The 25,083-nt window shown below is 45.1% G+C and overlaps 1 protein-coding gene across 1 annotated transcript in view; it reads left to right on the top strand.

The window, feature by feature from the left end:
• Positions 1-25,083, top strand: part of plxnd1 (plexin D1) — a 116,130-nt gene that overhangs the window by 75,557 nt on the left and 15,490 nt on the right. The window contains exons 19-30 of the mRNA XM_069936897.1: positions 3,982-4,128; positions 4,659-4,773; positions 5,649-5,756; positions 8,871-8,983; positions 9,911-10,039; positions 10,357-10,487; positions 12,030-12,228; positions 12,966-13,112; positions 14,111-14,267; positions 14,724-14,827; positions 14,904-14,967; positions 22,286-22,320. Coding sequence (XP_069792998.1) covers positions 3,982-4,128; positions 4,659-4,773; positions 5,649-5,756; positions 8,871-8,983; positions 9,911-10,039; positions 10,357-10,487; positions 12,030-12,228; positions 12,966-13,112; positions 14,111-14,267; positions 14,724-14,827; positions 14,904-14,967; positions 22,286-22,320 — 1,449 coding nt within the window. The remainder of the gene's footprint in view (positions 1-3,981; positions 4,129-4,658; positions 4,774-5,648; positions 5,757-8,870; positions 8,984-9,910; positions 10,040-10,356; positions 10,488-12,029; positions 12,229-12,965; positions 13,113-14,110; positions 14,268-14,723; positions 14,828-14,903; positions 14,968-22,285; positions 22,321-25,083) is intronic.

Here is a 25,083-nt window from a genome sequence, read left to right as displayed (position 1 = left end):
CATTAGTGAGATCTCTGTGTCCCTGTGGACTACATTTTCAGGGAGAGTGTATCTCTGTGGCTCCTCAATGAATGTATTATGGAATTAGAGCTGGAGTTGGATAATCTCAGCATCATTCAAGAGACAGAGAAGGTCAGAGATTGCAGCTACAGTGATGTGGTCACACCTAAGGTACAGCCTGCAGGCAGTTGTGTGACCAGTAGGAAGAGTAAAGGGAACAGGCAGACTGTACAGGTTCCCTTGTAGCCATTCACCTCAGTAACAAGTGGATACTGGTGGGGGTGTGGGGGAGGGTTGACCTATCAAAGAGTAGCAGCTGCAGCTAGCTCATTGACACCACAACTGGCTCTGAGGCTCAGCGGATTAGGCTGTAGTTGGAGAACCATTAGTGGAAGCAGACCCCATGGTCGAGGCAGAGTTTGACATTTCTTTGACTCCAGGAGAGTGTGTTGGCTCCTAATGCCAGTGACCAGGATGTCTCTGAGCAGGTATAGGACATTCTGAGAGGGGAGGGGGAGCAGCAAGAGGTCATGGTCCATATTAGTACCAATGACTGGTAGGAAGGGAATTGTGATCCTGCAGAATTAGTTCAGGGAGAAAGTTAAAAAGCAGGATTTCCAGGGTTGTAATCTCAGCACCACAAAGTTAGAGATACAGTGCTCTAACAGGTCCTTCCAGCACCTGCTGCTCAAATCACCTATAATCAACCTGCACAGCCCGTATATATAGTTGGATTTTGGAATCATGCTCAGTGCAGACATGTTGGCTGAAGGACCTGTTTCTCAATACACAAAAGAGCTGGAGAAACTCAGCAGGGTCTGCAGCATTCATAGGAAGCAAAGATATATAGCTGTCCTCTCAGACCTGAGCCCTTCGTCAAGGTATGAGCAAAAAGCAGGCAGGTGCCTAAATAAAAAGATGGGGGTAAGAGGGAAGAAGGGGCAGGGGGAGGAGCACAGGCCAACAGCCAAGAGGTCACAGGTGATATATATCGGAGGGCAGGAGAGAGAAGCTGAGAATTTGTTCTTCTGCGTTGCCTATGTTCTTCTGTTTGCAGAGCTTGTCAACTTTAACACCTTTGCAATTAAATTCTAACACATTTCTTCCCCCCCCCCCCCAAACCCCGGTCCTCTTGTTTCCATTTCAGGAGACAATTTACCTGCAAACCCACTGACTTCCACATTGACGAGGACTATACCTGCACTCACCCTGATTGCTGGAAGGATCATATCCCTTTCTCTCAGTTTCTCTCCCTCTGTCGCATTTTTTCTCAAGGAGAAGTGTACTGTTCCAGGATTTTTTAAATGTCCCTCCTTTTCAGGAAAGTTGGGCTTCCTCTCCCCTTCATTCCCCACCTTTCCACCCAGTCGTGCAGAGATCCCTTGGTCCTTCCTGGACCAATTTGCCTGATTTCAGGACAGGGGCAAATGCTGGAGTCCATTATTTAGAGAGGACTGACAGGATTAGTCCAAGTCAGTATGGATTTCCAAAAGGAAAATCGTGCTTGACAAATCTTCGAGAATTTTCTGAAAATGTGAGCAGGGGAGTGGGTAGCAGTGAACCAGTTGATGTGGTGTATTTGGACTTGCAACAGGCTTTTGACGGGATCATGCACAATGTATCAGTATGCAGATAGGGGAAGGTGGTGTTGGGGTAATGTACTAACATGAAGAGGGAACTGGGTGCAAGCAGGAAGCAGAGAATTGGAATAAATGGGTCCTTTTCAGATTGGCAGATAGTTACTACAAGGACCCTGGCTACTAACAATACACATTAAAGGATCCATTGAACAGCATGGTCAAGTCAAGTCAAGTTTATTGTCATCTGATTGTACAGCGTTCTCCAGTCCTCGGTGCAAAAATATGCAGACACAACACACATACAGATAAATAGTACATATGCAGGAAAAATATTTCATCAATACAAATAAATATTGCTTCATGAATACAAGACTCTCAGATAGTCAGTGTGATCAGTTCCTTTGGGCGTTCAGTATTCTCACTGCACAGAGGAAAAAGCTGTTCCTCAGCCAGGTGGTGCTGGCTCTGATATTCTTGTATCTCTTTCCTGACAGGAGCAGCTGAAAGAAGCTGTGTGCAGGGTGGAAGGGGCTCTCAATGATTTTGCACACCCTCTTCAGACAACGATCTCGGTAGATCATGTCGATGTGGGGGGCGGAGGGAGACTCCTGTAATCCTCTCTGCCCCTCTTATGATCCTTTGGAGTGACCTCTGATCCATTTCTCTGCACCAACCGTACCACACTGTGATGTAGTCGACCAGGACACGAGAGAGAGAGAGAGAGAGAGAGAGAGCTCCTATCGAAGGTTGACATATTGGTGGCCAGTAGCCTTGCCCACTTCACTCTTAGGAAGTGAAGTTACTGTTGCACCTTCTGGACAAGTGAGGACATGATAAGTGTCCACGATAGGTCACTAGTTAAGTTCCAGGAACTTGATGCTCTCCACTACAGAGTTGTTGATGTGATGTGGAGGATGGATGTTCCTAGTCCTCCTGAAGTCCATAATCTCCTTGGTCTTGACAATGATGACTCGTGGGTTAGTAGCATGAACAGGAGTGAACTAAGCACACAGCCCCGAGTTGCACCAGTACTCAGCATGATGATGTTCAACATTCTACTACCGACCCAGACAAACTTTAGTCTTTCCATTACAAAGTCCAGGATCTAGTTACAGAGAGGGGTGTTGAGTGCCATTAAGGACAGCTTCTCCACCAACCTATGGGAATTGAATGTTTTAAATGCCTGGCGTATGAAACGTTGTTCTCCAGGTGGGCAGGATGGAGTGAAACCATAAGGCTATAGCATTGCCTGTGGAATGGTTTCTTCTACAGGTTTCTTCTGTGCCTATCTAGACCATGCTGATCTATTATTCTGCCTAGTTCCATTGACCTGCAGCTGAATGATGGCCCTCCATCCCTCTTCCGTCCATAGATCTATCAACATTTTTCTTAAATGTCAAAATCAAGCCCGCATTCACCATTTCAGCTGACAGCTCATTCCACACTCTCACCACACTCTGCATAAAGATGTTCCCCCAATGTTCTCTTTAAACATTTCACCCTGAACCCTCGTCTTCTAGTTTTTATCTCACCTAACCTCAGTGGTTAAAGCCTGTGCACATTTACACTCGCGAGAGATCGGGAGACAGAATGAGAGGGCACACTCTCCCCTTGTCTCCACTGCTCTCCCTGTCTTCTCTCTTCTCTCTGCTCTCTGCAACCCCACCCCCCAATCTCTCCTCCCTGTTCACAAGGGATTGTGGGCTCTGACCACTCCCTCACACACTTTATCAGAATGTTCTCTTGTGTATTCTCATGCAATTCTGATGAAATGGAAAGATAATTCCTCACCTACTCATATGCAATGGGTACATGATATTATGTCTTACGTAAGTTTGGAGAGAATTGGAGATAGCATTAAACATGTCAAGGTTGAATTTGACAAGATGTGCAGCCCATTCATGGATTACTATCTCACCTTGAAGATTTAGTTGTGTGAATGCTCTGAGAATTCTCTGCCTGACGTCCGAGAATTGCGATTCGATTCATATCTACTCACTATATGCAGGTTAACCTTGTTTACTGGGGGGGGTGGGTAGGATTAGTAAGGTTAGTAAGGGGGTGGGGGGGGAGAATCTTTTTTCTTTTTTTTATTTCCAGAGAAAACTAGTCTACAGTAGACAATTAATAATGATCACATTATAGAATAGGATGAAGATTTATAGTCCCTATATGGGATTCTTAATTCTATCTTATTATTTTCTGTTTAACTTGAGAATCCAAGATTTTGAGCAAGATTTGTTGTGTGATAATTCTGGTTTATATTCTGAATTACAATTTATATACGCTGTGTTTTTACTATGAATTGAATTGAATTATGTAATCAAAAATCATGTGAAAGGGTTTTTTTCTATTAATCAATAAAAATATTTTAAAAGAAAGGATTGTTCTCCTCCCACAGAAGATCCAAGACAACTTGAACTTGGCTCCTGAGGAATACAAAGTGATGATTGGTCATTTTCCATGTGACATCTATGTTGTGAAGGGGAAGATTCATTGCACTGTCAACGCCTCGATCAAGTCTGATGAAAGCCAGTTGCCAGTCATGGTAGGAGAGTGCAACATAAACCCCAGCTACAGCAAGATTGGCTACCTGGGGATAGAGGCCGATCCACGTGGGTGGTTAACGGGGACAGAAGACTGCATGCAGAAACACTGGGGGGGGGGGGAGGGTTGGAGATCATAGGGACATGGGGGATGGTGGAGATCAACACGGAGCTGGTGTCCCTCACGGGGACATGGGGGATGGTGGAAATAAACATGGAGCTGGTGTCCCACACACAGATACACAGGGGATAATGGTCAACACAGAGCAGGTGCTTCACACACAGGGACATAGAAGTGAACACAGAGCTGGTGTCCTAGTGTATGCCTGTGTCATGAACTGTGCCAGTGTGTCAGAGTGTGTCAGTGTCCCGGACTGTGCTGGTATCATGAACTGTACCAGACTGTGCTGGTGTGATGGAGTGTGCCCGTGTTGCATGGTTTTCTTTGGCGCTTTTATTCCCAGACATTGTGTATGCTCCCCCATCTATGGGCCAGTGCGCTGGGTTCTACAGGTCTCTGCTTTCTCTGCAGGTGCGAGTGGGAAATTATAATGAGACGATTGCGATGGTCCAGCTGGGGGAGAGTGATACTTCGATTGTGATTTCCATTGTGGTCTGTCTTCTACTGCTGCTGGCATGTGGCATTGGTAAGGAATGTACCCATCCTGTGCTCAGTAAAAGTGTCCGGAAGATGTGCGCCACATCCCAGGCACAGCACAGAGCAGATGGTAGGGGCAAAATCAACGGGCCACAGCGTGGACACTGGTCAATCATGTCTGCAGTGGAAGCTCTGCTGTGGCTGGGCTGAGATCTCTGAATCCGGACACCTATAGGTGGTTCTGTGTTAGGGTCCAAATGCTGTCCCTCAACACTCTTCTCCTGTCTCTCCTGCTCACTCCTGGCCTTCCCCCTCACTCCCACCCACCATCTCTCTACTGCTCCTCCCCCTCTATCCCACCCTCACCTCACTCCTCCCGTCTCTCCACATCACTCCAGCCCCCCTTACTTCTACCCTTCCCCCTCAATCCCACACCACCTACTTCCTCCCCTCCTCCTCACTCCACCTCCCACTCTTTCCCTCAATCACCTGCCATCCCTCCCCCTCATCTCACCCTTCTCCCCTACTCCCACCTCCCTAGCCCTCAATCTTGCTTCCTACCATAGGATACATCCTATCCACATCCACTCTATCCAGGCCTTTCAGTGTTTGATAGGTTTCAATGTGATCCCCTCCAACGAGTACATTCCCAGAGCCGTCAAACACTCCTCACACTCCTTTTATCCCTGGGATCATTCTTAGGAACCTTCTCTGTCCCCTCTCCAATGACAGCTTCTTCGGATGAGGCGCCAAAATTGCTCACAGTACTCTGCCTGGTGAAGCTCCCTCTGCATGGGAATGGAGTGAAGCTGCAGGGCTGTAGGGAGATGGTAGGATGGGGGCGATGAGGAGAGTGGGACTGTCTGCATTGGACTCAACAAGTGAACGACCTCATCCCCATTGTGCCTTCTCTGTGTTTTCCAGCCTTGGTTGTCTTCTGTACCAAGAGCCGTCGAGCCGAGAGGTATTGGCAGAAGACCATGATACAGATGGAGGAAATGGAGGCTCAAATCAGGGAGGAGATTCGCAAAGGTAGGGCCCATCTCTGAGGGATCAGTGGGTCAGACAATAACCACCTGCACCTCTTCTAGAACAGCACAGAAATAGGTCCTTCTAGTCTGTTCTGTTAAACTGCCACCAGACCAAAGTCCTCCATTCTCATCTCAGAATCAGAATCAGAATTTATTGTCATGAAATTTGTGGTTTTACAGCAGGCTTCATAGTGTAAACATTCGTATAAATCACCTTACAAAATAAATAAAAATAGTGGAAAAAAAAAGACAAAGTGAGGGAGTGTCTGTAGTTCATTGATCATTCAGGAATCTGATGGCAGTGGGGAAGATGTTGTCCTTGTGCCACTGAATGTCCAGCTTAAGGCTCCTGTACCCTTTTCTTGATCGTAGTAGAGTGAAGAGGGCATAGCCTGGGTGGTACGGGTCTTGAGGATAGAGGCTGCTTTATTAAGACACCGACCACCTCTTGTAGATGTCCTTGATGGAGTGAAGTCTGATGCCTGTGATGTTGCAGGTTAAGTTAACAACCCTCTGCAGTTTTTTCCTGTCCTGTGAGTTGGCGCCTCCATACCAGACAGTGATGCAACCAGCCAGAATGCTCTCCACGGTACACCTGTAGAAGTTTTCAGGAGTTTACTGAATCTCCTCAACCATCTCACAAAGTGTAGTTGCTGGCAAGCCTTCTTTGTGATTTCACCAACAAGGAGGCTCCAGGACAGATCCTCGAAGATGTGGATACCCAGGAATTTGGAGTTCTTGACCCTCTGCACTACTGAGAGCTCAGTGAGGACTGTTTCATGTTCCCCTGACTTCCTCCTGAAGTTCACAATCATCTCCTTGGTTTTGCTTATGTTGAGCACAAACTGGTGGTTGTACCTACTCAACGAGCTGATCAAGCTCCCTCCTGTACACTTCCTCCTTGCCATCTATGATTCTGCCGACAGCCATGGTTTCATCAGCAAATTTGTAGGTAGCCAGGTTGGCCAGTTTACCTCAAAAAAGGGTCCTGACCCAAAACATTGATGAATAATTCATCCCCATGGATGCTGCTGGACCTGCTGAGTTCCTCCAACAATTCTCTGTTTGCTTGAGTTTCCAGCATATGCGGCGTTTGTGTTTCCCGGGCCAGATTTTCTGCCTCATTGCTGTTTACTTCAGGAGTCAGAGTCTGACTTGTGGGCCAGTGTTACAGCTCTGCATTTCACAGCTTTTACATCTTCCTTTTCTTTCTCTCTCTAACATTTCTTTTTAATCAATTAAACAGAAAGATTCATCAGTGACATCCCCAAAGTGACACTGACCTTAACCTATATATCCCCACGCAATCCTCTCTCCCACTTGAAACTAACTGGTTCTGGTTCTTCCCAGCTCAGAGGAGCACCTCAGTTTCCCTTTCTTATGGATGCTGCTTGAGTTTTCCATTGTTTCCCTTTTTAAAAAAATTTCCAGACTGTGCCCTGAGGCAAGTGCCAGGAACCCTTGATTCTTGGCACCATCAACAAGGGACCAAGTAGGAGTAGGTATCACACCAGGGTCGTGTCAGAGGTTTGGATCTAGAGTTTGGGTTGCTGATAGTTTGGACTGAAGATTGAGGGGCTGCAGGGAGTTATGGGAGTGCTGGTGGAGAATCCACAGATTCTCTTTTGCTATTTTTTTTAAATTAGACATTCAGCTTGGGGACAGGCCATTTCAGCCCACGAGTCTATGCCGCCCAATTAACCTACACCCCCAGTACATTCCGAATAATGTGAGGAAACCAGAGCCCCTGGGGAAACCCACACAGACACGGGGAGAAGGTACAAATTCCTTTCAGACAGTGCAGGAATCGAACCCCAGTCCTGATCGCTAACTGTTGTGCTAACCGTTACGCCAACTTGTGCCACCCCTTTGTTTCTCTGACTGTCAGCTGTGCAATTTTTGCTGATGGTGAGTCTTTGTTTGTCTGATGACAGACTAATGAAATTTCGTGTAATATTTACATCTGGTCTATCACATGATAATAAAAGAATCGAGTCTCTTGGAAGGTAAGTGCAGTTCCAACAACACATGAAGCCAGGGCATAGCAACTCCTCATTTGGTACCCAGTGCACCACCCAGAGCCCCTCCCCTAGAAATAGTGCCATATAATTGTTTTATATCCACATAATGGACTCTTCGTTGAACATAGAGTTGTAGCTTTGACACGAGCCCCACCCCCCCTCGGTTCTACACTGGAGTGGAAGCCTGAATTATGGGCTTGTATCATCCATGGGACTTCAACCCACAACATTCACTTCAGGGCCTAGAAAATACCAAATGACATGTAGTTATAGCGCCAAAGAGTGAAATTTCACATTCAAATTTATTGTCAGTGTACATACATGACATCACATACAGCCCTGAACATGGAAACAGACCCTTCAGCCTAACTGGTCGATGCGACCTGGTTAACGATCAGAGTTAGATAATAGACAATTGAGAATGCCCTGTCTTGGCTGGATCATTGTGTGGTACGAAAGCCACAAAGCATTGGACCAGAACTCAATACAGACGATCATCAAAATGTCCAAGATTATTGGGGTTTTCCTTTCCTCTTTTGTCAACATTCACCAGGAACATTGCTTAAATAGGGCTCAAAGAATTTTTGAGGACCTTTTCCATCCTGCACACAGGGTCTTTGGCCCACTTCCATCAGGAAGGAAGTACAGGAACATTAAAAATCAGGACAGCCAGGCTGGGAAATAGCTTTTTCCCCATAGGCTCTGAGATTGATGAATGGTATCCTGTAACTGAGTAAATCATTACAAAATATTTGTATACCTGTACATTTATTTAAAATTAGATCTTTATGTATATGCAGTATGTGGTTATTATGTACCTGTCTTTGTATGTGTGGTGCACCGTGGTCTGGAGAAACACTGTTTCGTCTGGGTATACATGTAAAGTCAGATGATAATAAAGTTGAACTTGATTGGCTGCAGCAAATCCTACATTGAAATGGGAACAGAAATCCATTGTTGCCTCCAGTTGAGTTTTGGCTTCTCCAGGGTTGTCAGGAGCTCTATGTAGATATAAGCTCTTCTCCTTGTCAAGAGGTGTCTTCTCCTCCCTGCCACCCCCCCCCCACCCCCCCACCCCCCCTTTCCACCTGCAGGTTTTGCTGAGTTGCAGACTGATATGACAGATCTCACCAAAGAGTTAAACCGCAGCCAAGGCATTCCCTTTCTGGACTACAAGTACTTTGTCATTCGCACCTTCTTTCCGAAAGTGAGTTGACCTGTGTTAACCGCCACTTTGCTATCTGCCATCAACTCCCTGATGTTTAATCAGTCCACTCATCCCTCACTTGCTCTTCTCCAATATCCCATTCTTTCCCTCCCCTTCCTTTCCACCCCCTTCCCCAAAGGTCTCTGCCTCCCTTCCTGACCTAAACACAGCTCCTGCCCATTCTCTTTTCCCAAATGATTGGCAAGATTTATTTCTGCTTGGCTATGTTGACTTTATGCTCTGTATATTGCAATTGTTTGAGTGAAACAAGAAATCTGCAGACACTGGAGTAGAGTGCAGAACACAAACATGCTGGAGAAACTCAGAAGGACACGCAGCATCCATAGGAAGTGGATGTTTCGGGCCTGGGACCTTTGTCCATAACCCCTTCTCCCATGTGTCTCTTTCTCTTTCACCATCCCTCTGTCTCCTTTCCTCCAGCTCCCCATCTCATTCCCTTCCCCCTCTTTTCAGAGAGCTACCCATTACTTCTCTTCTTCCCCTCCGATTCCACCTCTTACCTGTTAGGTTGTGCTCCTCCCTTCCTCCCTCCTCTTCTCCCACACCTTTTCATTCAGACTCCCACCTGTTATTGTTCATACCTTGATGAAGAGCTCAGGCTCGCAACATTGGTTGCCCTTTACTTTCTGTGAACACTGCATGAACTGCTGAGTTTCTTTGGCACATTTGTATCTTGCACTTGTCTGCAGCTGTTTTCAGGTAAGGTGTGATGACAGGTGACTTGGGAGGAATGTGGAATGTAATTGAATGGGGAGCAGAAGTTGGGAAGGAGCAATGGGACCCCCGGCAGAGGGAGATGGAATGGAGTGGTCCCTGTGACCGTCAGCATGCAGGAGAGGCCGGTTTGCTGGAGGTAAGAGCTTGTCTACCTTTCAGTTCTCACTGAGGCCATGTCTTGCATTGCAGTGCTCGATCGACTGCGAGAGCAGAAGTCCGGAGTGTTTCCACCAGCTGAGTGCCCAATCTGGAGAGGCCGGCATGTCTGTTGTCCGGAACCGGCCGGACACACACCCGTTGCTGCTGCCCGAGTGGAAGGTGAGATTATGGCCGTCAAGAGTCCCTGGCCCAGATAGGGTGAGGGGGCTCCCTGATGAGAATCAAGTGTCAATGGAGGGCCAGGCCACTTCTTCTGGGGGTGTGGGAGATCCTGGTGTGGGGGGAAGCATGCGGAATGCTCAGACCTGTGGGTAGTGGGTGGGTGGGTGGCCAGTCTCAGATGGTATTGGACAGGGGACGTCCTTGGAAAAGGGGAGGGCCTGATACTGAGCCCATCTTGGGGGTAGAAAGGAGGGATTGGTGGTCCACGGGAAACTTGGAATACCCACCTGCACTCATTCGCCCCTCTGTCTCAGGTCCCTGAGAGCTCTCGGCAGAACATGGAGGAGGGGGTGGCCTTGTTCTCCATGCTGCTGAACAACAAGCATTTCCTCATCACCTTCGTACACGCCCTGGAACAGCAGAGGGACTTCGTGGTGAGAGACAGGTGAGTTCGACAGGCCAGAAGGCAGGGACGCATGGGAGCTCTTCCCACCAGAGCACACCCCCAACACAACCCCTCATTGGAGCACAGCCCCCAATACACCCATTGCAACCCTGCACTGCAACTTCTCCAACCCCACTGCATCCCTCCTCCTCCCAGCAGCTGCCTGTTACGTCCCTGCTGCTCACTCTCAGACAGCCTACCCTTGACAGTCTGCCTCTGCTGCCGGTTGGGCCATCCCCCTGCCTGCAGCAGCTGCCAGATCAGCCACCGTGAGCAGAGATGTGGAGCTCACGCCTCCCCCATGTTCCTGCTGGCCTTGCCCCCACTCTGAAGCTGAGCTCATGGATCCACAGGCACCATGGCAGCAGCCATAATGGTCAGAAAGAGGCACATAGGTGGACTCAACTGGGCCAAGGGAGAGGGGCTTTAGTTACGTCAAGACCAGGCTTATTTCCCATCCAGCAGATGGCCTTGGGGCTGGACAGAACAGAGTTACATAATTCCCTGAAAGTGGTGTCACAGGTACAGAGAGCTTTTAGCACATTGGCCTTCATTAATCAAAGTACTGTATAGAGGAGTTGTGATGTTGTGTTAAAGTTGTATAAGACATTAATGAGGACAAATTTGGAGTATTGTGAGCAGTTTTTGTCACCTAACTACGGGAAAGACATCAATAAGATTGACAGAGTGCAGAGAAAATTACATGGATGTTGCTGGGATGAGGAACTGAATTAGAGGGAAAGGTTAAGTGGGTTTGAACTTTATTCCCTGTAGTGTTGAAGAATGAAGAGAGATTTGATAGAGGTATATAAAATTATGAGGGCTATAGGTAGAGTAAATGGAAGCAGGGCTTTTCCAACTGAAGTTGGGCAAGTCAAGAATGCATGGGCATGGGTTAAGTGTGAAAGGGGAAAAGTTTAAAGGGAACATTAGGAGGCAGAGAGTGGTGTGTGGAGTGAGCTGCCAGATGGTGAATGCAGGTTCGATTTTGACATTTAAGATAAATTGGAAAGGTACACAGGTGAGAGGGATATGGTTGTGTGCAGATCAATGCGACTTGGTAGAATAACATTGTGGCATGGACGAGATGGGCTGAAGGACCAGTTTCTATACTGTAGTGTTCCAAGGTCCTATGGGCTCTGATGAAGTTAGTTGAAACTGTTTCTGCTGGAACCATGGACACAGAGGCAAGCCGGTAATCCGAGATGATGTGAGGTTCGTCTCTCCACCATGAGTGACATTGACCTCACAGTCAGGCAGTGGGAGCAGACAATAACTTTCCAAAGGGTGGAAGAATGAAGCTGATGGGGCTAGCACGAACAGGATGGGCAGGTACCTTTCCAGATATTCCCATTGTAATAGGAGTGCCTTTGATAGAGTCAAAAATACAACCAGTGAATGGCAAAGCAGGTGCAGCAACTCCTTAGTTCAGGGAGCCCATCCCTCGAGTGTCCCATAGAGATAGGTCTGAACAGTGGGTGGCAGCTGACCATCGGCAGAGCTGGGCAGAGAAAGGGGTTCATGCCGCCGTTTCCTCACCAGGTGTAATCTGGCGTCCTTGCTGACCATTGCCCTGCATGGAAAGTTGGAGTACTTTACAGGGATCATGAAGGACCTGCTGGTGGACCTCATCGATGCCTCTGCCTCCAAGAACCCCAAGCTGATGCTGCGGCGGACGGAGTCAGTGGTAGAGAAGATGCTGACCAACTGGATGTCCATCTGCATGTACAGCTTCCTCAAGGTGAGGCTCCACTGGCAGAGTCACTTCCACCACCTAGCTATCGACCCTCCCCCCCATCCCTCCCTCCACTCTCTTCACTCACCACTACAAGCTAAACCTGGCCCATCACCCATTATGACAGGAGGGTCTGGGTGACAGGTGTCAACTGGGTGACTGTCAGTACAGTGCATGCCGAGTCAGACTGTACCCCAGGACTCATGCACAGTCAGACAGTACCCTGGAACTCCTGGCATAGTCAGGCTGCACCTCAGTGACTCTCAGCGCAGTCACACTGTATCCTGGGACTGACAGCACAGACTGTACACCTGAGACTCACGGCCCAGTTAGACTGTACCCAGTGCTGGGACACATGGCTAGGTCAGACTGTACCCCAGGACTCAACACAGTCAGCCTTTACCTCAGGACTCTTAGCCGGGTCAGACTGTACTCCAGGACTTGCGGCACCATCAGACTGAACCCCGGGACTGATGGCACAGTCAGACATTATCCCATGCTGGGACACAATGCTAAGTCAGACTGTAACTCTGAACTCTTAGCCAGGTCAGTCTGTATCCCAGGCCTCACAGCTTCCTCAAGGTGAGGCTCCACTGGCATAGTCAGTCTAGACCCTGAGCCTCATGGCAAACACCACACCACTCCCAGTGTAACACATCCTGCCCCGTGTGTGTACTGATGTACTCACCTCTCCCGATTTATCACATCCTTAACCATGTGCTGATGTTGTGTCCTTGTGTCAGGAGACAGTCGGAGAACCTTTCTTCTTGCTGCTATGTGCCCTGAAGCAGCAGATTAACAAGGGCTGCGTGGATGCCATCACTGGCAAGGCCCGATACACTCTCAACGAGGAGTGGCTGCTGAGAGAGAACGTGGAGGCCAAGGCCATGGTAAGGAGCAGGGTAATGGAGTTGGGTCTCTTTTCCTCATTGGTCCCGTCTAGCACCATCACTGGAACACTGGGGCCAGGGAGCGGATGCTTCGGAATACCCTCCCCTATCCCACCCACCCTTGCCCCTTTCCCTCATAACCCCTCCTCCCACCCACCCCTGCCCCTTTTCCTCATAACCCCTCCTCTCCCACCCTCCCATCCCCAACCCTGCCCAGTAAGGCCTGACCATCGAAACCACCACCTGGGTTCTTCCACCTCATATCCCACCCTCCTCAATTCCCCTCCTGAACCTGCCCTTCCCCACCTCACCAAACCCCTGCTCATCTCCTCCCCATTCCTCACCCCACCCCACCTTTCCTCAGTCCCTCTCTCCTTACTCCTCCTCAGAAATCCTCCCCATCCCTCCTCACTTCCTCACCCCTCCTCATGCCCCTCTCCCCACCCATCATCAACCTGCCACCCACCCTACACCTCACCCCCCCAAAATCACACCTCCTCATCCTTGCCACACATCTCAGGTCCTTCCTCCCACCCACCCCCCCTCTAACCCCCCTGTATCTCTCCCCCATCCCACCCCAACCCCCCGTATCTCTCCCCCACCTCTAACCCCATCTGCTCAAGATTCCAGCACTTGCAATTCTTGTACTCCTTTCTGTAACATTTACCTGAATGTAATGAGATCCCTTTTGAGTTCAACTCCAGAGGGACTATTTTTGTTGTACTCTCACTCAGAAATCTGTATTGATATCATAAACCATGGCACATGCAAATTGGGTGAGGGTGATGCACTGCTCGATGTGGAAGTCTTGCATAGGTTCATAATATTTCCTGTAGTGACAAAGAGTGGGAAAAGTTGAAGTACAAGGAGTTTCCTTGATCTGAAAACAGAAGCCCCCACACCTCTTTCACCCCCCCCCTCCCCAATCGCTCAGACAGAAAAAGCCACTCACCCACTCCTGAAATCAATAATTGCCAGATATCCTTTTTTTACCATAGAATCTCAGTGTGTCGTTCCAAGGGTGTGGCATGGATTCCATCACGGTCAGAGTGATGGACAGTGACTCCATCAGCCAAGTCAAAGAGAAGATTCTCGAAGGCTTCTATAAGAATGTCCCATTCTCCCAGTGGCCAAGAGTGGAAGATGTAGACCTGGGTAAGTGCTTTGTTTAATGTGTAAACAGGACTGGACTTTGAGCAACAGCACCCAGCAGGTAAGTCACTAAGACCATATCAGCCATTGGTAGCCTGCTTTTGGCTGTCTGACACCAGAACCAGGAGGCCCCACTGCAGGGCTCAGTTCCAGAGAGGCCCGGGACAGGACCCAATCACAGAAAAAGGCCTGGGACAGGTCCTGGTCCAAGAATGAGGCCCAAGACATGGAAAAGTCCTAGAATGAGGGACAGGGCTTGGTACCAGTGATAGGCCCCAGTCGCAGTGTGAGGTCCAGGTATTGTGCCTGGGGAACTAAAGTAAGGCCTGGGAGCTGCAGTGCAGCCTGAGGACTGGAATGAGGTCTGGGGAGAGGGCAGTGAGGGATGACCGGGTGGCGTGGCACAGTGCTGGGCAGAGAGGTCTCATGCTGGGTCTAACCCACATCTGCCTTTAACAGAGTGGTTTGCGTCGAGCAGTGACAGCCGCATCCTGCGGGACCTGGACAACACCTCCCTGGTGGAGGACGGCCGCAAGAAGATCAACACCCTGGCACACTGCAAGGTAGGGAGCAACCTAGCCACTCACCAGGCGCGGCCTAGCCACTCACCTGACAATGACGTGATGATTCCCTGTGCAGGTGCCTGATGGAGCTTCCCTGGCGATGAGCTTGAAGGACCAATGGGGCGGTACGTTGGGACGAGGTAAGCCTCACTGGCATGAAGGACCCAGAGCAGCAGCTGGTGTGACTGTGGAACCAACACATGGCTTTGCATGTCCCCGGGACTGCTACTCTTTGTACAAGTGCAAGCACATTGGTTACAGAACCACTCCTGGTCAATAAAAAGGGGAAAGGTCCCGACACAGTGATTCTAATCAAAACCCAGGAGGCTATTGGGCCCATTGGCTCCTTGCTAGTATCCTTTCCTCCTGCTTATTCTCACATATTCTGTGCCTATTTGCCACTACTGACTCACAAACTCCACACAGACAGCTCCTGACAACCTGGATCACTGGAGCACCCTTACATTAGCCAAGGTTGAAATATGGAACAGTGACCCACAAAGGAAGGGTGAATGCAGAAACACATCAGAAAGAAGGGCAGACGAGGAGTCACGTGATGGAGTAGTGGCCGGTAGGGGAATTCCAGCCCTCTCCAGAAAAGTAAAAAAAAGGTAGAGAAAAAACAAAGTCACTAACACAGAAACCATAACAAATTGAAAGTGAAAGTGTGGAGAAAATGGCAGCAAAGAAAGAAAAACCAAAAACAACGGGAAGAAAAGAAGAAGGAAGGACATCGGAAGAGGAAGGTGAAGGCCTTACCGTTACGAGGAAGCCCGGCGTGGAGAGAGAAGCCCGCTCCCTGAGGTCAGTGGAAACCCCGAACTCAGGACTACAAAGATGGCTCATGGAGCCAAACAAAAGTGCGAAACGGCGCATGCGCGAATCCTCACGCATGCGCGATTCCTCACACATGCGCGATGCACAAGACAAAAACAACACCGATGGGAGGGGGGACCAGCTCAGGAGTAAATCTCCACAGCCGAAACAGACAAGTATAACACGACAGCAAGACTCTCAACAGGAAAACATAGAAAATAACGGGAACAAGAAGGAAGAGAATAAAAATAGGAAATCAAAGAAACAACAGATGACCAACTCAGAGGAAGAAGACCAACACCAAGACACTTTTAATAAAAATAAGAAGAACAAAAATACACAACAAAATAAAATAAACAACCCAACAAGAAAATCAGAGAGACAGAGGTAAAAGACACAGATCCTGGAGTGGACTCAGAAGAAGAGGAGGGAGAACACAGAGAAATGGAAGATGAAGGGAAGGGCAAGTACATGGATATTTTTTTTAAAGAATATATGGAAACAGTAAAAGAATGGCAGTCACAAGAATTCAGTGAAATAAAAAGAAGAATAAAAAGTACAGAAGAAAAAGTGAATAGATTAGAGATGATCATGACAGATATAGGAAAAAGAGTAGACAAGGTGGAAGAACGAAACAGCCATGGAAATGGAAGTAGATGACTTAAAAAAGAAATTAGAAGAATCTGATAAAAAAGTTAAAGAAACACAGGAGCTGTTAGCTCAGAAGATAGATATAATGGAAAATTATAATAGAAGAAACAATATAAAGATAGTGGGCCTTAAGGAAGATGAAGAAGGCAAAAATATTAAAGAATTTATAAAAGAATGGATCCCCAGGGTCCTAGGAAGGCCAGAAGTACAGGAAGAAATGGAAATAGAGAGGGCACACAGAACATTAGCCCCTAAACCACAACCACAACAAAAACCAAGATCCATTCTAGTAAAATTCCTAAGATATACAACAAGAGAAAATATATTGGAGAAGGCAATGAGGAAAATAAGAGAAGACTGGAATACAAGGGTCAAATTTTTTAAAAAAATCCAGATATAAGTTTTGAACTCCTGAAGAAGAGGAAGGAGTTTAATGCAGCAAAAACGACCCTATGGAAAAAAGGTTATAAATTTATGTTAAAATACCCAGTGGTACTTAAAATAGTTATCCCGGGGCAGCAAAGCAAACTATTCTCGGATCCGAAAAAAGCACAAAAATTTGCAGAACAACTACAAAACAGACAGATGAAGAGATGTAACAAGAACAAAAATGTAAAATTAGAGTATAAGTAAGAACTAAGAAGGGAAAGAAAGGGAAGAAAGGAAGTATGGAGGGAATTAAGAGAGTGTTATATATCAAGATTAAAATCTTTTCTGGGCGGGGCTGGGTGGGGAAGAATAACAGTCATTGCGAAATCAGTTAGTGCTTGCGAACGGATTCGCAAATCCAAATGGAGAGGGGAGATGTGGTTGCCCGACAAGGGACAAAGGGCAACTCAGAAAGGGGAGGGACTATTGGGGTTAAAGGAATTTTAGATATGAGAATAGTGGAAATATTTTATGTTTTAGAAATGTTGTCTTATAATGTGATCAAAAAAAGAAAGCAGAAATGGATAAGAAGGGAAGGTAGTGATGAGGAAACAGAAAGGAAAGGTAAACAAAGTATGAAATGACTATGTTGAACTATATGACTTTAAATATTAATGGAATACATAACCAAATCAAAAGGAAGAAACTGTTAAATTTACTGAAAAAAGAAAAAATTGATATAACATTCATAAAAGAAACACATCTAACTGAAGTGGAACACAAGAAATTAAAGAGAGATTGGAGAGGACATGTTACAGCAGCGTCATATAATTCAAAAGCCAGAGGAGTAGCTATATGAATCAATAAAAATGTACCAATCAAAATAGAAGAGGAAATAATAGATCCAGCAGGGAGATATGTAATGATAAAATGTCAGATATATTCAGAATTTTTGAATTTAATCAATGTATACTCACCTAATGAAGAAGATCAAAAATTTATGCAAGTTATCTTTTTGAAGATAGCAGATACGCAAGGGAACATACTAATAGGAGGGGATTTTAACCTTAATTTGGACTCAAACATAGATAAAACTGAAAAAAAAAAACTAACAGAAAGAACAAAGTAACAAAATTTATAATTAAATCAATGCAAGAAATGCAACTTTTGGATATATGGAGGAAACAACACCCAAAGGAAAAGGAATATTCATATTATTCAGGTAGACACAAAACATACTCAAGGATAGATCTATTCTTGTTATCAGTCCACATTCAAGGGAGAGTTAGGAAAACGGAATATAAAGCTAGACTATTATCGGATCACTCACCCCTGTTATTGGCAATAGAGCTACAGGACATCCCACCAAGAATGTATAGATGGAGATTAATCTCCATGCTACTTAAAAGACAGGATTTTAGAGAATTCATTGAACGACAAATTAAAATGTACTATGAAATAAATACGGAATCAGTGAAAGATAAGTTTATACTATGGGACTCAATGAAAGCGTTCATCAGAGGGCAAATAATAAGTTATGTAACCAAGATGAAGGAGGACTACAATCAGGAAACAGAGCAGTTGGAAAGGGAAATAACAAATATAGAAAAAAAATTAGCAATAAAGGAAGATACAACTAAAACAAGAGAATTGGCAGACAAAAAAATAAAATATGAAACACTACAAACATGTAAGGTGGAGAAGAACATAATGAAGACAAAACAGAAATATTATGAGCTAGGAGAAAAAACGCACAAAATTCTAGCATGGCAGCTTAAGATAGAACAAACTAAAAGAATGGTATTGGCATTAAGAAAAAAGGACAAACAAATTACATATAATCCAACGGAGATCAATGAAAACTTCAGGGAATTCTACGAGCAATTATATCAAACTGAAAACGAAGGGAAAGAAGACAAAATAGATAAATTTCTAACTAAAATTGAACTACCGAAATTACAAACAGAGGAGCAAAATAAATTAATAAAACCATTTGAAATAGAAGAATTACAGGAGATAATAAAAAAAACCACCGAACAATAAAACACCAGGAGAGGATGGATTCCCAATAGAATTCTATAAAACATTTAAAGACTTATTAATTCCTCCCCTCCTGGAAGTAATCAACCAGATTGATAAAACACAAAACATACCAGATTCATGCAAAACAGCAATAATTACAGTAATACCAAAGACAGGGAAAGATCCACTAACACCAGCATCATATAGACCAATATCTCTACTTAACACAGATTATAACATAATAGCTAAACAATTAGCAAATAGATTGGCCGACAATGTACCAAAAATAGTAAATCTAGACCAAACTGGATTTATTAAAAAAAGACGAACAACGGACAATATCTGTAAATTTATTAACTTAATTCATGCAGTAGAAGGAAATAAAACTCCAACAGTAGCGATTGCTTTAGACACAGAGAAGGCCTTTGACAGAGTAGAATGGAATTATTTATTCAAAGTACTACAAAAATTCAGCCTACCAGAGAAATATATTAATTGGATTAAAGCATTATATAAGGGGCCATTGGTGAAAGTGACAGTAAATGGATATATATCAAAACAATTTAACATAAGCAGATCAACAAGGCAGGAATGTCCACTATCTCCCTCACTGTTCGCATTAGCTATAGAACCACTAGCAGAACTGATAAGAACAGAATATAAAATAAGAGGGATAAAAATAAAAGAGAAGGAATATAAAATCAGTCTATTTGCAGATGACATTATAATATACTTAACAGAACCAGAAATATCAATAAAAGAATTACATAGGAAATTGAAGGAATATGGAGAAGTATCGTGGTACAAGATCAACGCAAATAAAAGTGAAGCAATGCCAATGAATAATGCGGATTTCACAAAGTTTAAGAAAGAATCACCATTTAGATGGCAAACACAAGCAATGCGATACCTAGGTATACAATTAAATAAAAATCTCGGCCATCTATATAAACTAAATTATCATCCATTAATGAAAAAATTACAAGACGACTTAGAGCATTGGAAAGACTTACCACTAACACTGATAGGAAGGATAAACTGGATTAAAATGAACATTTTCCCAAGGATACAATGCCTATTTCAGTCATTACCAATTCACCCAACAGAGAAATTCTTCAAGGAGCTAAAGAAAATAATAAGGAAATTCTTATGGAAAGGGGGGAAACCGAGGATAGCACTAGATAAATTAACAGAATGGTACAAACAAGGAGGCTTACAACTACCAAACTTTAAGAATTATTATAGAGCCGCACAATTAAGATACCTATCAGATTTTTATCCAACAAGGGAAAACCAGATTGGACCAGATTAGAACTAGATAAAATAGGGGAGAAGATACCCAAACATATACTATATAAATGGGATGAAAAATTGGTGCAACGTAGGAATTCACCGGTATTGCATCATCTGCTCAACATTTGGAAGAAGATTCACGTAGAAAGGAATAAAACAAATTACCAACGACCAAAACTAATATTGACGCAAAATCAGTTAATCCCTTTCACAATAGATAACCTTTCCTTTAGAGAATGGGAGAGAAAAGGGATCAAAAGAATAGAAAATTGTTTTTCGGGAAATAAATTATTATCCTTTGAACAAATGAAGGATAAATATAATATAACTCACGATACAATGTTTGCATGCTACCAACTGAAAACCTCCTTGAAGAACAAATTGGGAAACAGTCTGAGGTTACCAGAAGGAAGCAATTTTGAATATGTGATTACAGACACAATGATAATTTAAAAATTTATAACAAACATGTACATCAAACTGCAAGAAAAGGAGAACGAGGAAACAAACGGTAAACCTAAACAAAAATGGGAACAAGATCTAAACATAAAGATAAAGAATGAAACATGGGAAAAGCTATGCTCCGAACTATGAGAAATACAATAAACACGAGGTTACGCATGATACAATATAACTGGTTACACAAGCTATACATCACACCTCAAAAGTTAAATAAATGGGACCCAACAGCATCAGACAGATGTTTTCGCTGTAAAAAGGAAACGGGAACAATTCATGCAATTTGGACATGTGAGAAAGTGAAAAAATTTTGGGAAGATCTAAACCAGATATTAAATAAAATCACAAAAAGCAATATACCAAAAAACCCAGAGATCTTCCTCCTAAGTAACATAAAAAACAAAGAATTTGGACTTGATTTGGATGGTGCACAAAAAAGATTTGTTAGGATAGCCCTAGCTGTAGCAAAAAAAATGTATTATGTCAACCTGGAAATTAGAAGACAACTTGAGAATACAACAATGTTACATAGAAATGAATAAATGTATTCCATTAGAAAAAATAACATATAATTTAAGAAATAACATCACAATATTCGAACAAATATGGGAGCCATACATGAAATACAATAGAGAAATCCTACCATGGACTTCCACCACCTAAAATGACAGAAGGAGAAGATAACGAAAAGAACTGACTCAGTAAAATTTCTTGTTTATTTTTATTAAGTGACAACATTGTTTAACGGGTTTAATGTATCTTATAGATTGAACTTCAAATAAATGGGGAAGGGGTGAGGGAGGGAGGGGGGAAAAAGGGGGAGAAAATGTCACTGTATATATTCAAGAGAAAAAATGTCTGTATGTATCTTGGTCAATATGGTTTATAGTTTGAAAAATAAAAAATTAAAAAAAAAAAAAGGGCAGACCCCACCAGAGTAAGGGGAAGTCCCCACAGATTGTGTCAGTTCCCCATAGATTGAGGAACTCACCACAGTCCACAGCATTCCAAGGGATTACATGCATGGATCAATTTGAACCGCTCTTCCAGGCACTTCAATGGTATGAGGACACAGGAAGCTGTGCCTGATCACTTACACCTTCCACATTAAAGGCCTCATGCACAGACAACAGCCATTGCGGAGAGGGGAAATGCCAGAGGACATACATTGGGGATAAAATGCCAGGGTCAAGTGCAACACACAAATATGAAGGAGAAACTCAAGAAATTACACAGCATCCACAGGAAGGGTGACCAATGTTTCAGGCCTGGGCCCTTCATCAGGAATCAGACTCCTTTCCTCCAGTTCCCACCTCCTTCCCTTTCTTCTCCTATCAGAGAGCTGCCCTCTCCCCATCACTTCTCAGCTTCTTTCTTTTCTGCCCTCCTGCTTATGACCAACCTGTACTCCTCTCCCTGCCCCTGCCCCTTCCTCCCTTCCTCCCTTCCTCACCTTTTTAATCCAGCCACCTGCATATTGTTCCTGAATTCTGACAAAGGGTTCAGGGATTCTGGGAGGAAAGTTGACCTGTCTGTGTTGCACACAACTGGATCTTGGTGGTGTCACTCTCGTGCTGGTCCTGAGCCCGAAACCAGCTGAAGAGAGACAGAGGTCGGAGACTTGCTACCCAGTCAAAGCATGGGTTTTCTTTTCCTGACCTCCTCCAAGCTGGGATGGGAAAAAGAGCCCATAGATAATGGTGTCTGAGGCGATGCCTCTCCCTATAGTCTGGGGCCAAGGGAATGTCCCAGGCAGCACAAGGTCAGGGTGCACTCCCAGCATTTTCCACTTGCTGATCACAGTTTTAATATTCTCAGTCTCAGTTTTAATATTTCATTGTCTTACAGTGAAGGGCTTGGACACAGAAAAGTACTTCCACTTGGTGAGTACCTCCGTCTCTTTTCTGTGTGGTCTACCCACATTTGCAGCCCATCCTTTCCATGGCTGAAGGGTCAGGCTGGGATTCGGTGTGAGAGAATATGTCGAGGGTGAGACAATGGGTATCCTTGAGAGAGTCTTGACTTGGCCTCCTATCTTCCTGGTGGAGTCAGGAATCAAGGCACAAAGACAAAGAACCTGGCCCACAAGCTGCCATCTGCTAGTGAGCTGTGTCAATGCAAGCTCAGGGCTGGCTTTGGTCCAGACTGGAACCATCCCAAAAATAAGATGCTTCCATTTCTGCACCGCGTGTTTATACAGTTTCTCCTCAATCTGTCATGTTCTTGCTACTCACTGTTTCACTCAAGTTCCATATTCTCGACAGACCACAGCAGTCCTTTCCATCGCTGTGAACTACTGCTGATCTGCTGTCCTGTTTGGGAATCCCAGTGATTCAGCGGTACACTGGGCTCTACTTCCCCTGGTCCCTTTAGTCTCTCTGAAGCCCACAATCCAATGTCTTCTCCAAGCTCACTAACACCCCTGCACTCATTCACCTCTCAGGGTCTAGGGTTCCTGGCCACCTTCAAACTCTCCAAGGCTCCGTCTCATGCTCTCCCTTCAATCAGTTTCCCGTTCCTGCCAAAATCCCGAGGTCAGAGGACACAAAACATTTCAGCACAGTACAGGTTCTTCGGACTACAATGAGCCGACCTGTGTCACAGCATTTTAACCCTTCCCTACTTCCCATCTATAACGCTCTATTGATTGTTTGGATGTATGTATGTTATGTCTGGTTGTGAGTCTGCATGTTTTGCACTGAGGACTGGAGAATGCTGTTTCATCAGGTTGTACAATCAGATGACAATAAACTTGACTTGAATATTTTTATTTTATGCTATCTAAGAGTCTTTTGAATGTCCTTATTGTACCAGCCTCCACCATCGTTCCCCGCAATGCATTCCAGGCACCCACAATTCTGAGTAAAAAATTACCTTTGGCATCTCCTTTAAGTGTTTCTCCACTTAAACAGACTGATGCACTTGTTCTGGGGGAGGCGTTAAAGCGATGCCAACTTTATCAGGAGAATCAAGGGGGAGGAGCCATGGGTACAATCAGCAAGGGGCAGGCCAGCCATGCACATACACACAGTATTAACTGGTTCCACAACACAGACATCCTCTGGTTATTTGCTACTGGGAAAAAGATACTGGTTGTCCACCTACCCAAGCCCCTTGTAATCTTACATATCTCTATTAAGTCACTTATCAGCCTTTGTTTCTCCAAAGAGAAAAGCCCCAGCTGTCAACCTTCCTTCATATGATTTGTTCTCCAATCCAGGCAACATCTCATCTTACCAGCCAGGACCAGAGACCTCAGACTCCCGAGTAGGAGTGGGGACCTTAGGCTCTATCATTGTAGAATGTCTGGGTGGGTTATGGAGGCTCCTGGTGAAGGGTAGGTGTCGGGGAACAGAACAGTCAGAGGTGGGGAGGTGCTTCCAGAGTTGACTAAATACACCGAATTGGTGCTTCCAGGGTTGACTTGTATGCCAAATCAGAGTCAAACAGATATTGACCCAAATTTAAGGTCTCAAAAAATATATCCGGCATACAAATCGACCCCCATTTTTTGAGTGATTTTTGAGGGTTTTATGTCTTGACATATGCCAAAATATATGTTAATTGTGACAGCTAATGTACTTCAAACATTTACAGTTTTCTCCCTCTGAAATGTATTTGGCTTTATTTTTTATCGTGTTGCTTCTTCAATGCTCAAGTCTCTGCCTTTCCAACACATTTTACAAGGTCTGTTTTCCACAACAAAGCAAGCTGTTCCTTCATGTTTATGTTATTATTGAGAGCACTCTGCAACTTTACCACCTTCCTGTTGATCAAATGATCCTTCCTCCTCCTCCTGCATTCACCTTTCAACAGGACATTTAGCCTCATCCCATTTACAACAGGACCCTATCACCAGACATACCTTCTCCTCCCTTCCCCTCTCCATTTTCAGCAAGAACCACTCCCTCCAGAACTACTCATTCCCCTCATCCCTTCCCACCAATGGTCCCCTCAGTACCTACCACGATAACTGCAAGAAATGCTACACTTATGCCCACACCTCCTCCCTTACCACCATTCAGGGCCCCAAAACAGACTTCTAAGTGAAGCAACATTTCACTTATGAAACTGCAGGGGTCATCTACTGCATCTGGTGCTCCTGTTGTGGTTTCCTCTCATCAGGGAGACTAGATACAGAGTGAGAGATCATTTCATTGAGCACCTTCGCTCTGACCGCTGCAACAGCAAGGATCTCTCAGTGGCCAACAAGTTTAATTGCACACACCATTCCCACACCAACATGTCTGTCCATGGCCTTGTGGACTGCCAAACTGAGCTCAGTCACAAATTGGAGAAACAGCGCCATCTGGGCACTCTCCAACCAGTTGGCATTAATATCAACATCTCCACTTTCCATCAATCTCCTCCCTCGTGTCTCTTTCTTTCCTCCAGTGATCCATCCCTTCCCTTCCCTTTCCTATCAGAGAGCTACCCTCTTCCCACCATCAGTTCTCAGCTTCTTTCTCTTCTACCCTCCCACCTGTATCCACCTGTTCCTCTCTCTACCCCTTCCTCCCTCCTCCTTATCCCCATCTTTTTATTCAGGCACCTGTCTGCTTTTGCTTTCACCTGATGAAGCGCCCAGGCCTGAAACATTACTTCCTACAGATGCTATGTGACCAGCTGAGTTTATCCAGAACATA

The sequence above is a fragment of the Narcine bancroftii genome, chromosome 5 (assembly GCF_036971445.1).
Source record: "Narcine bancroftii isolate sNarBan1 chromosome 5, sNarBan1.hap1, whole genome shotgun sequence".
Taxonomy (NCBI): Eukaryota; Metazoa; Chordata; class Chondrichthyes; order Torpediniformes; family Narcinidae; genus Narcine; species Narcine bancroftii.
This window is presented reverse-complemented; position numbering and strand designations above follow the sequence as displayed.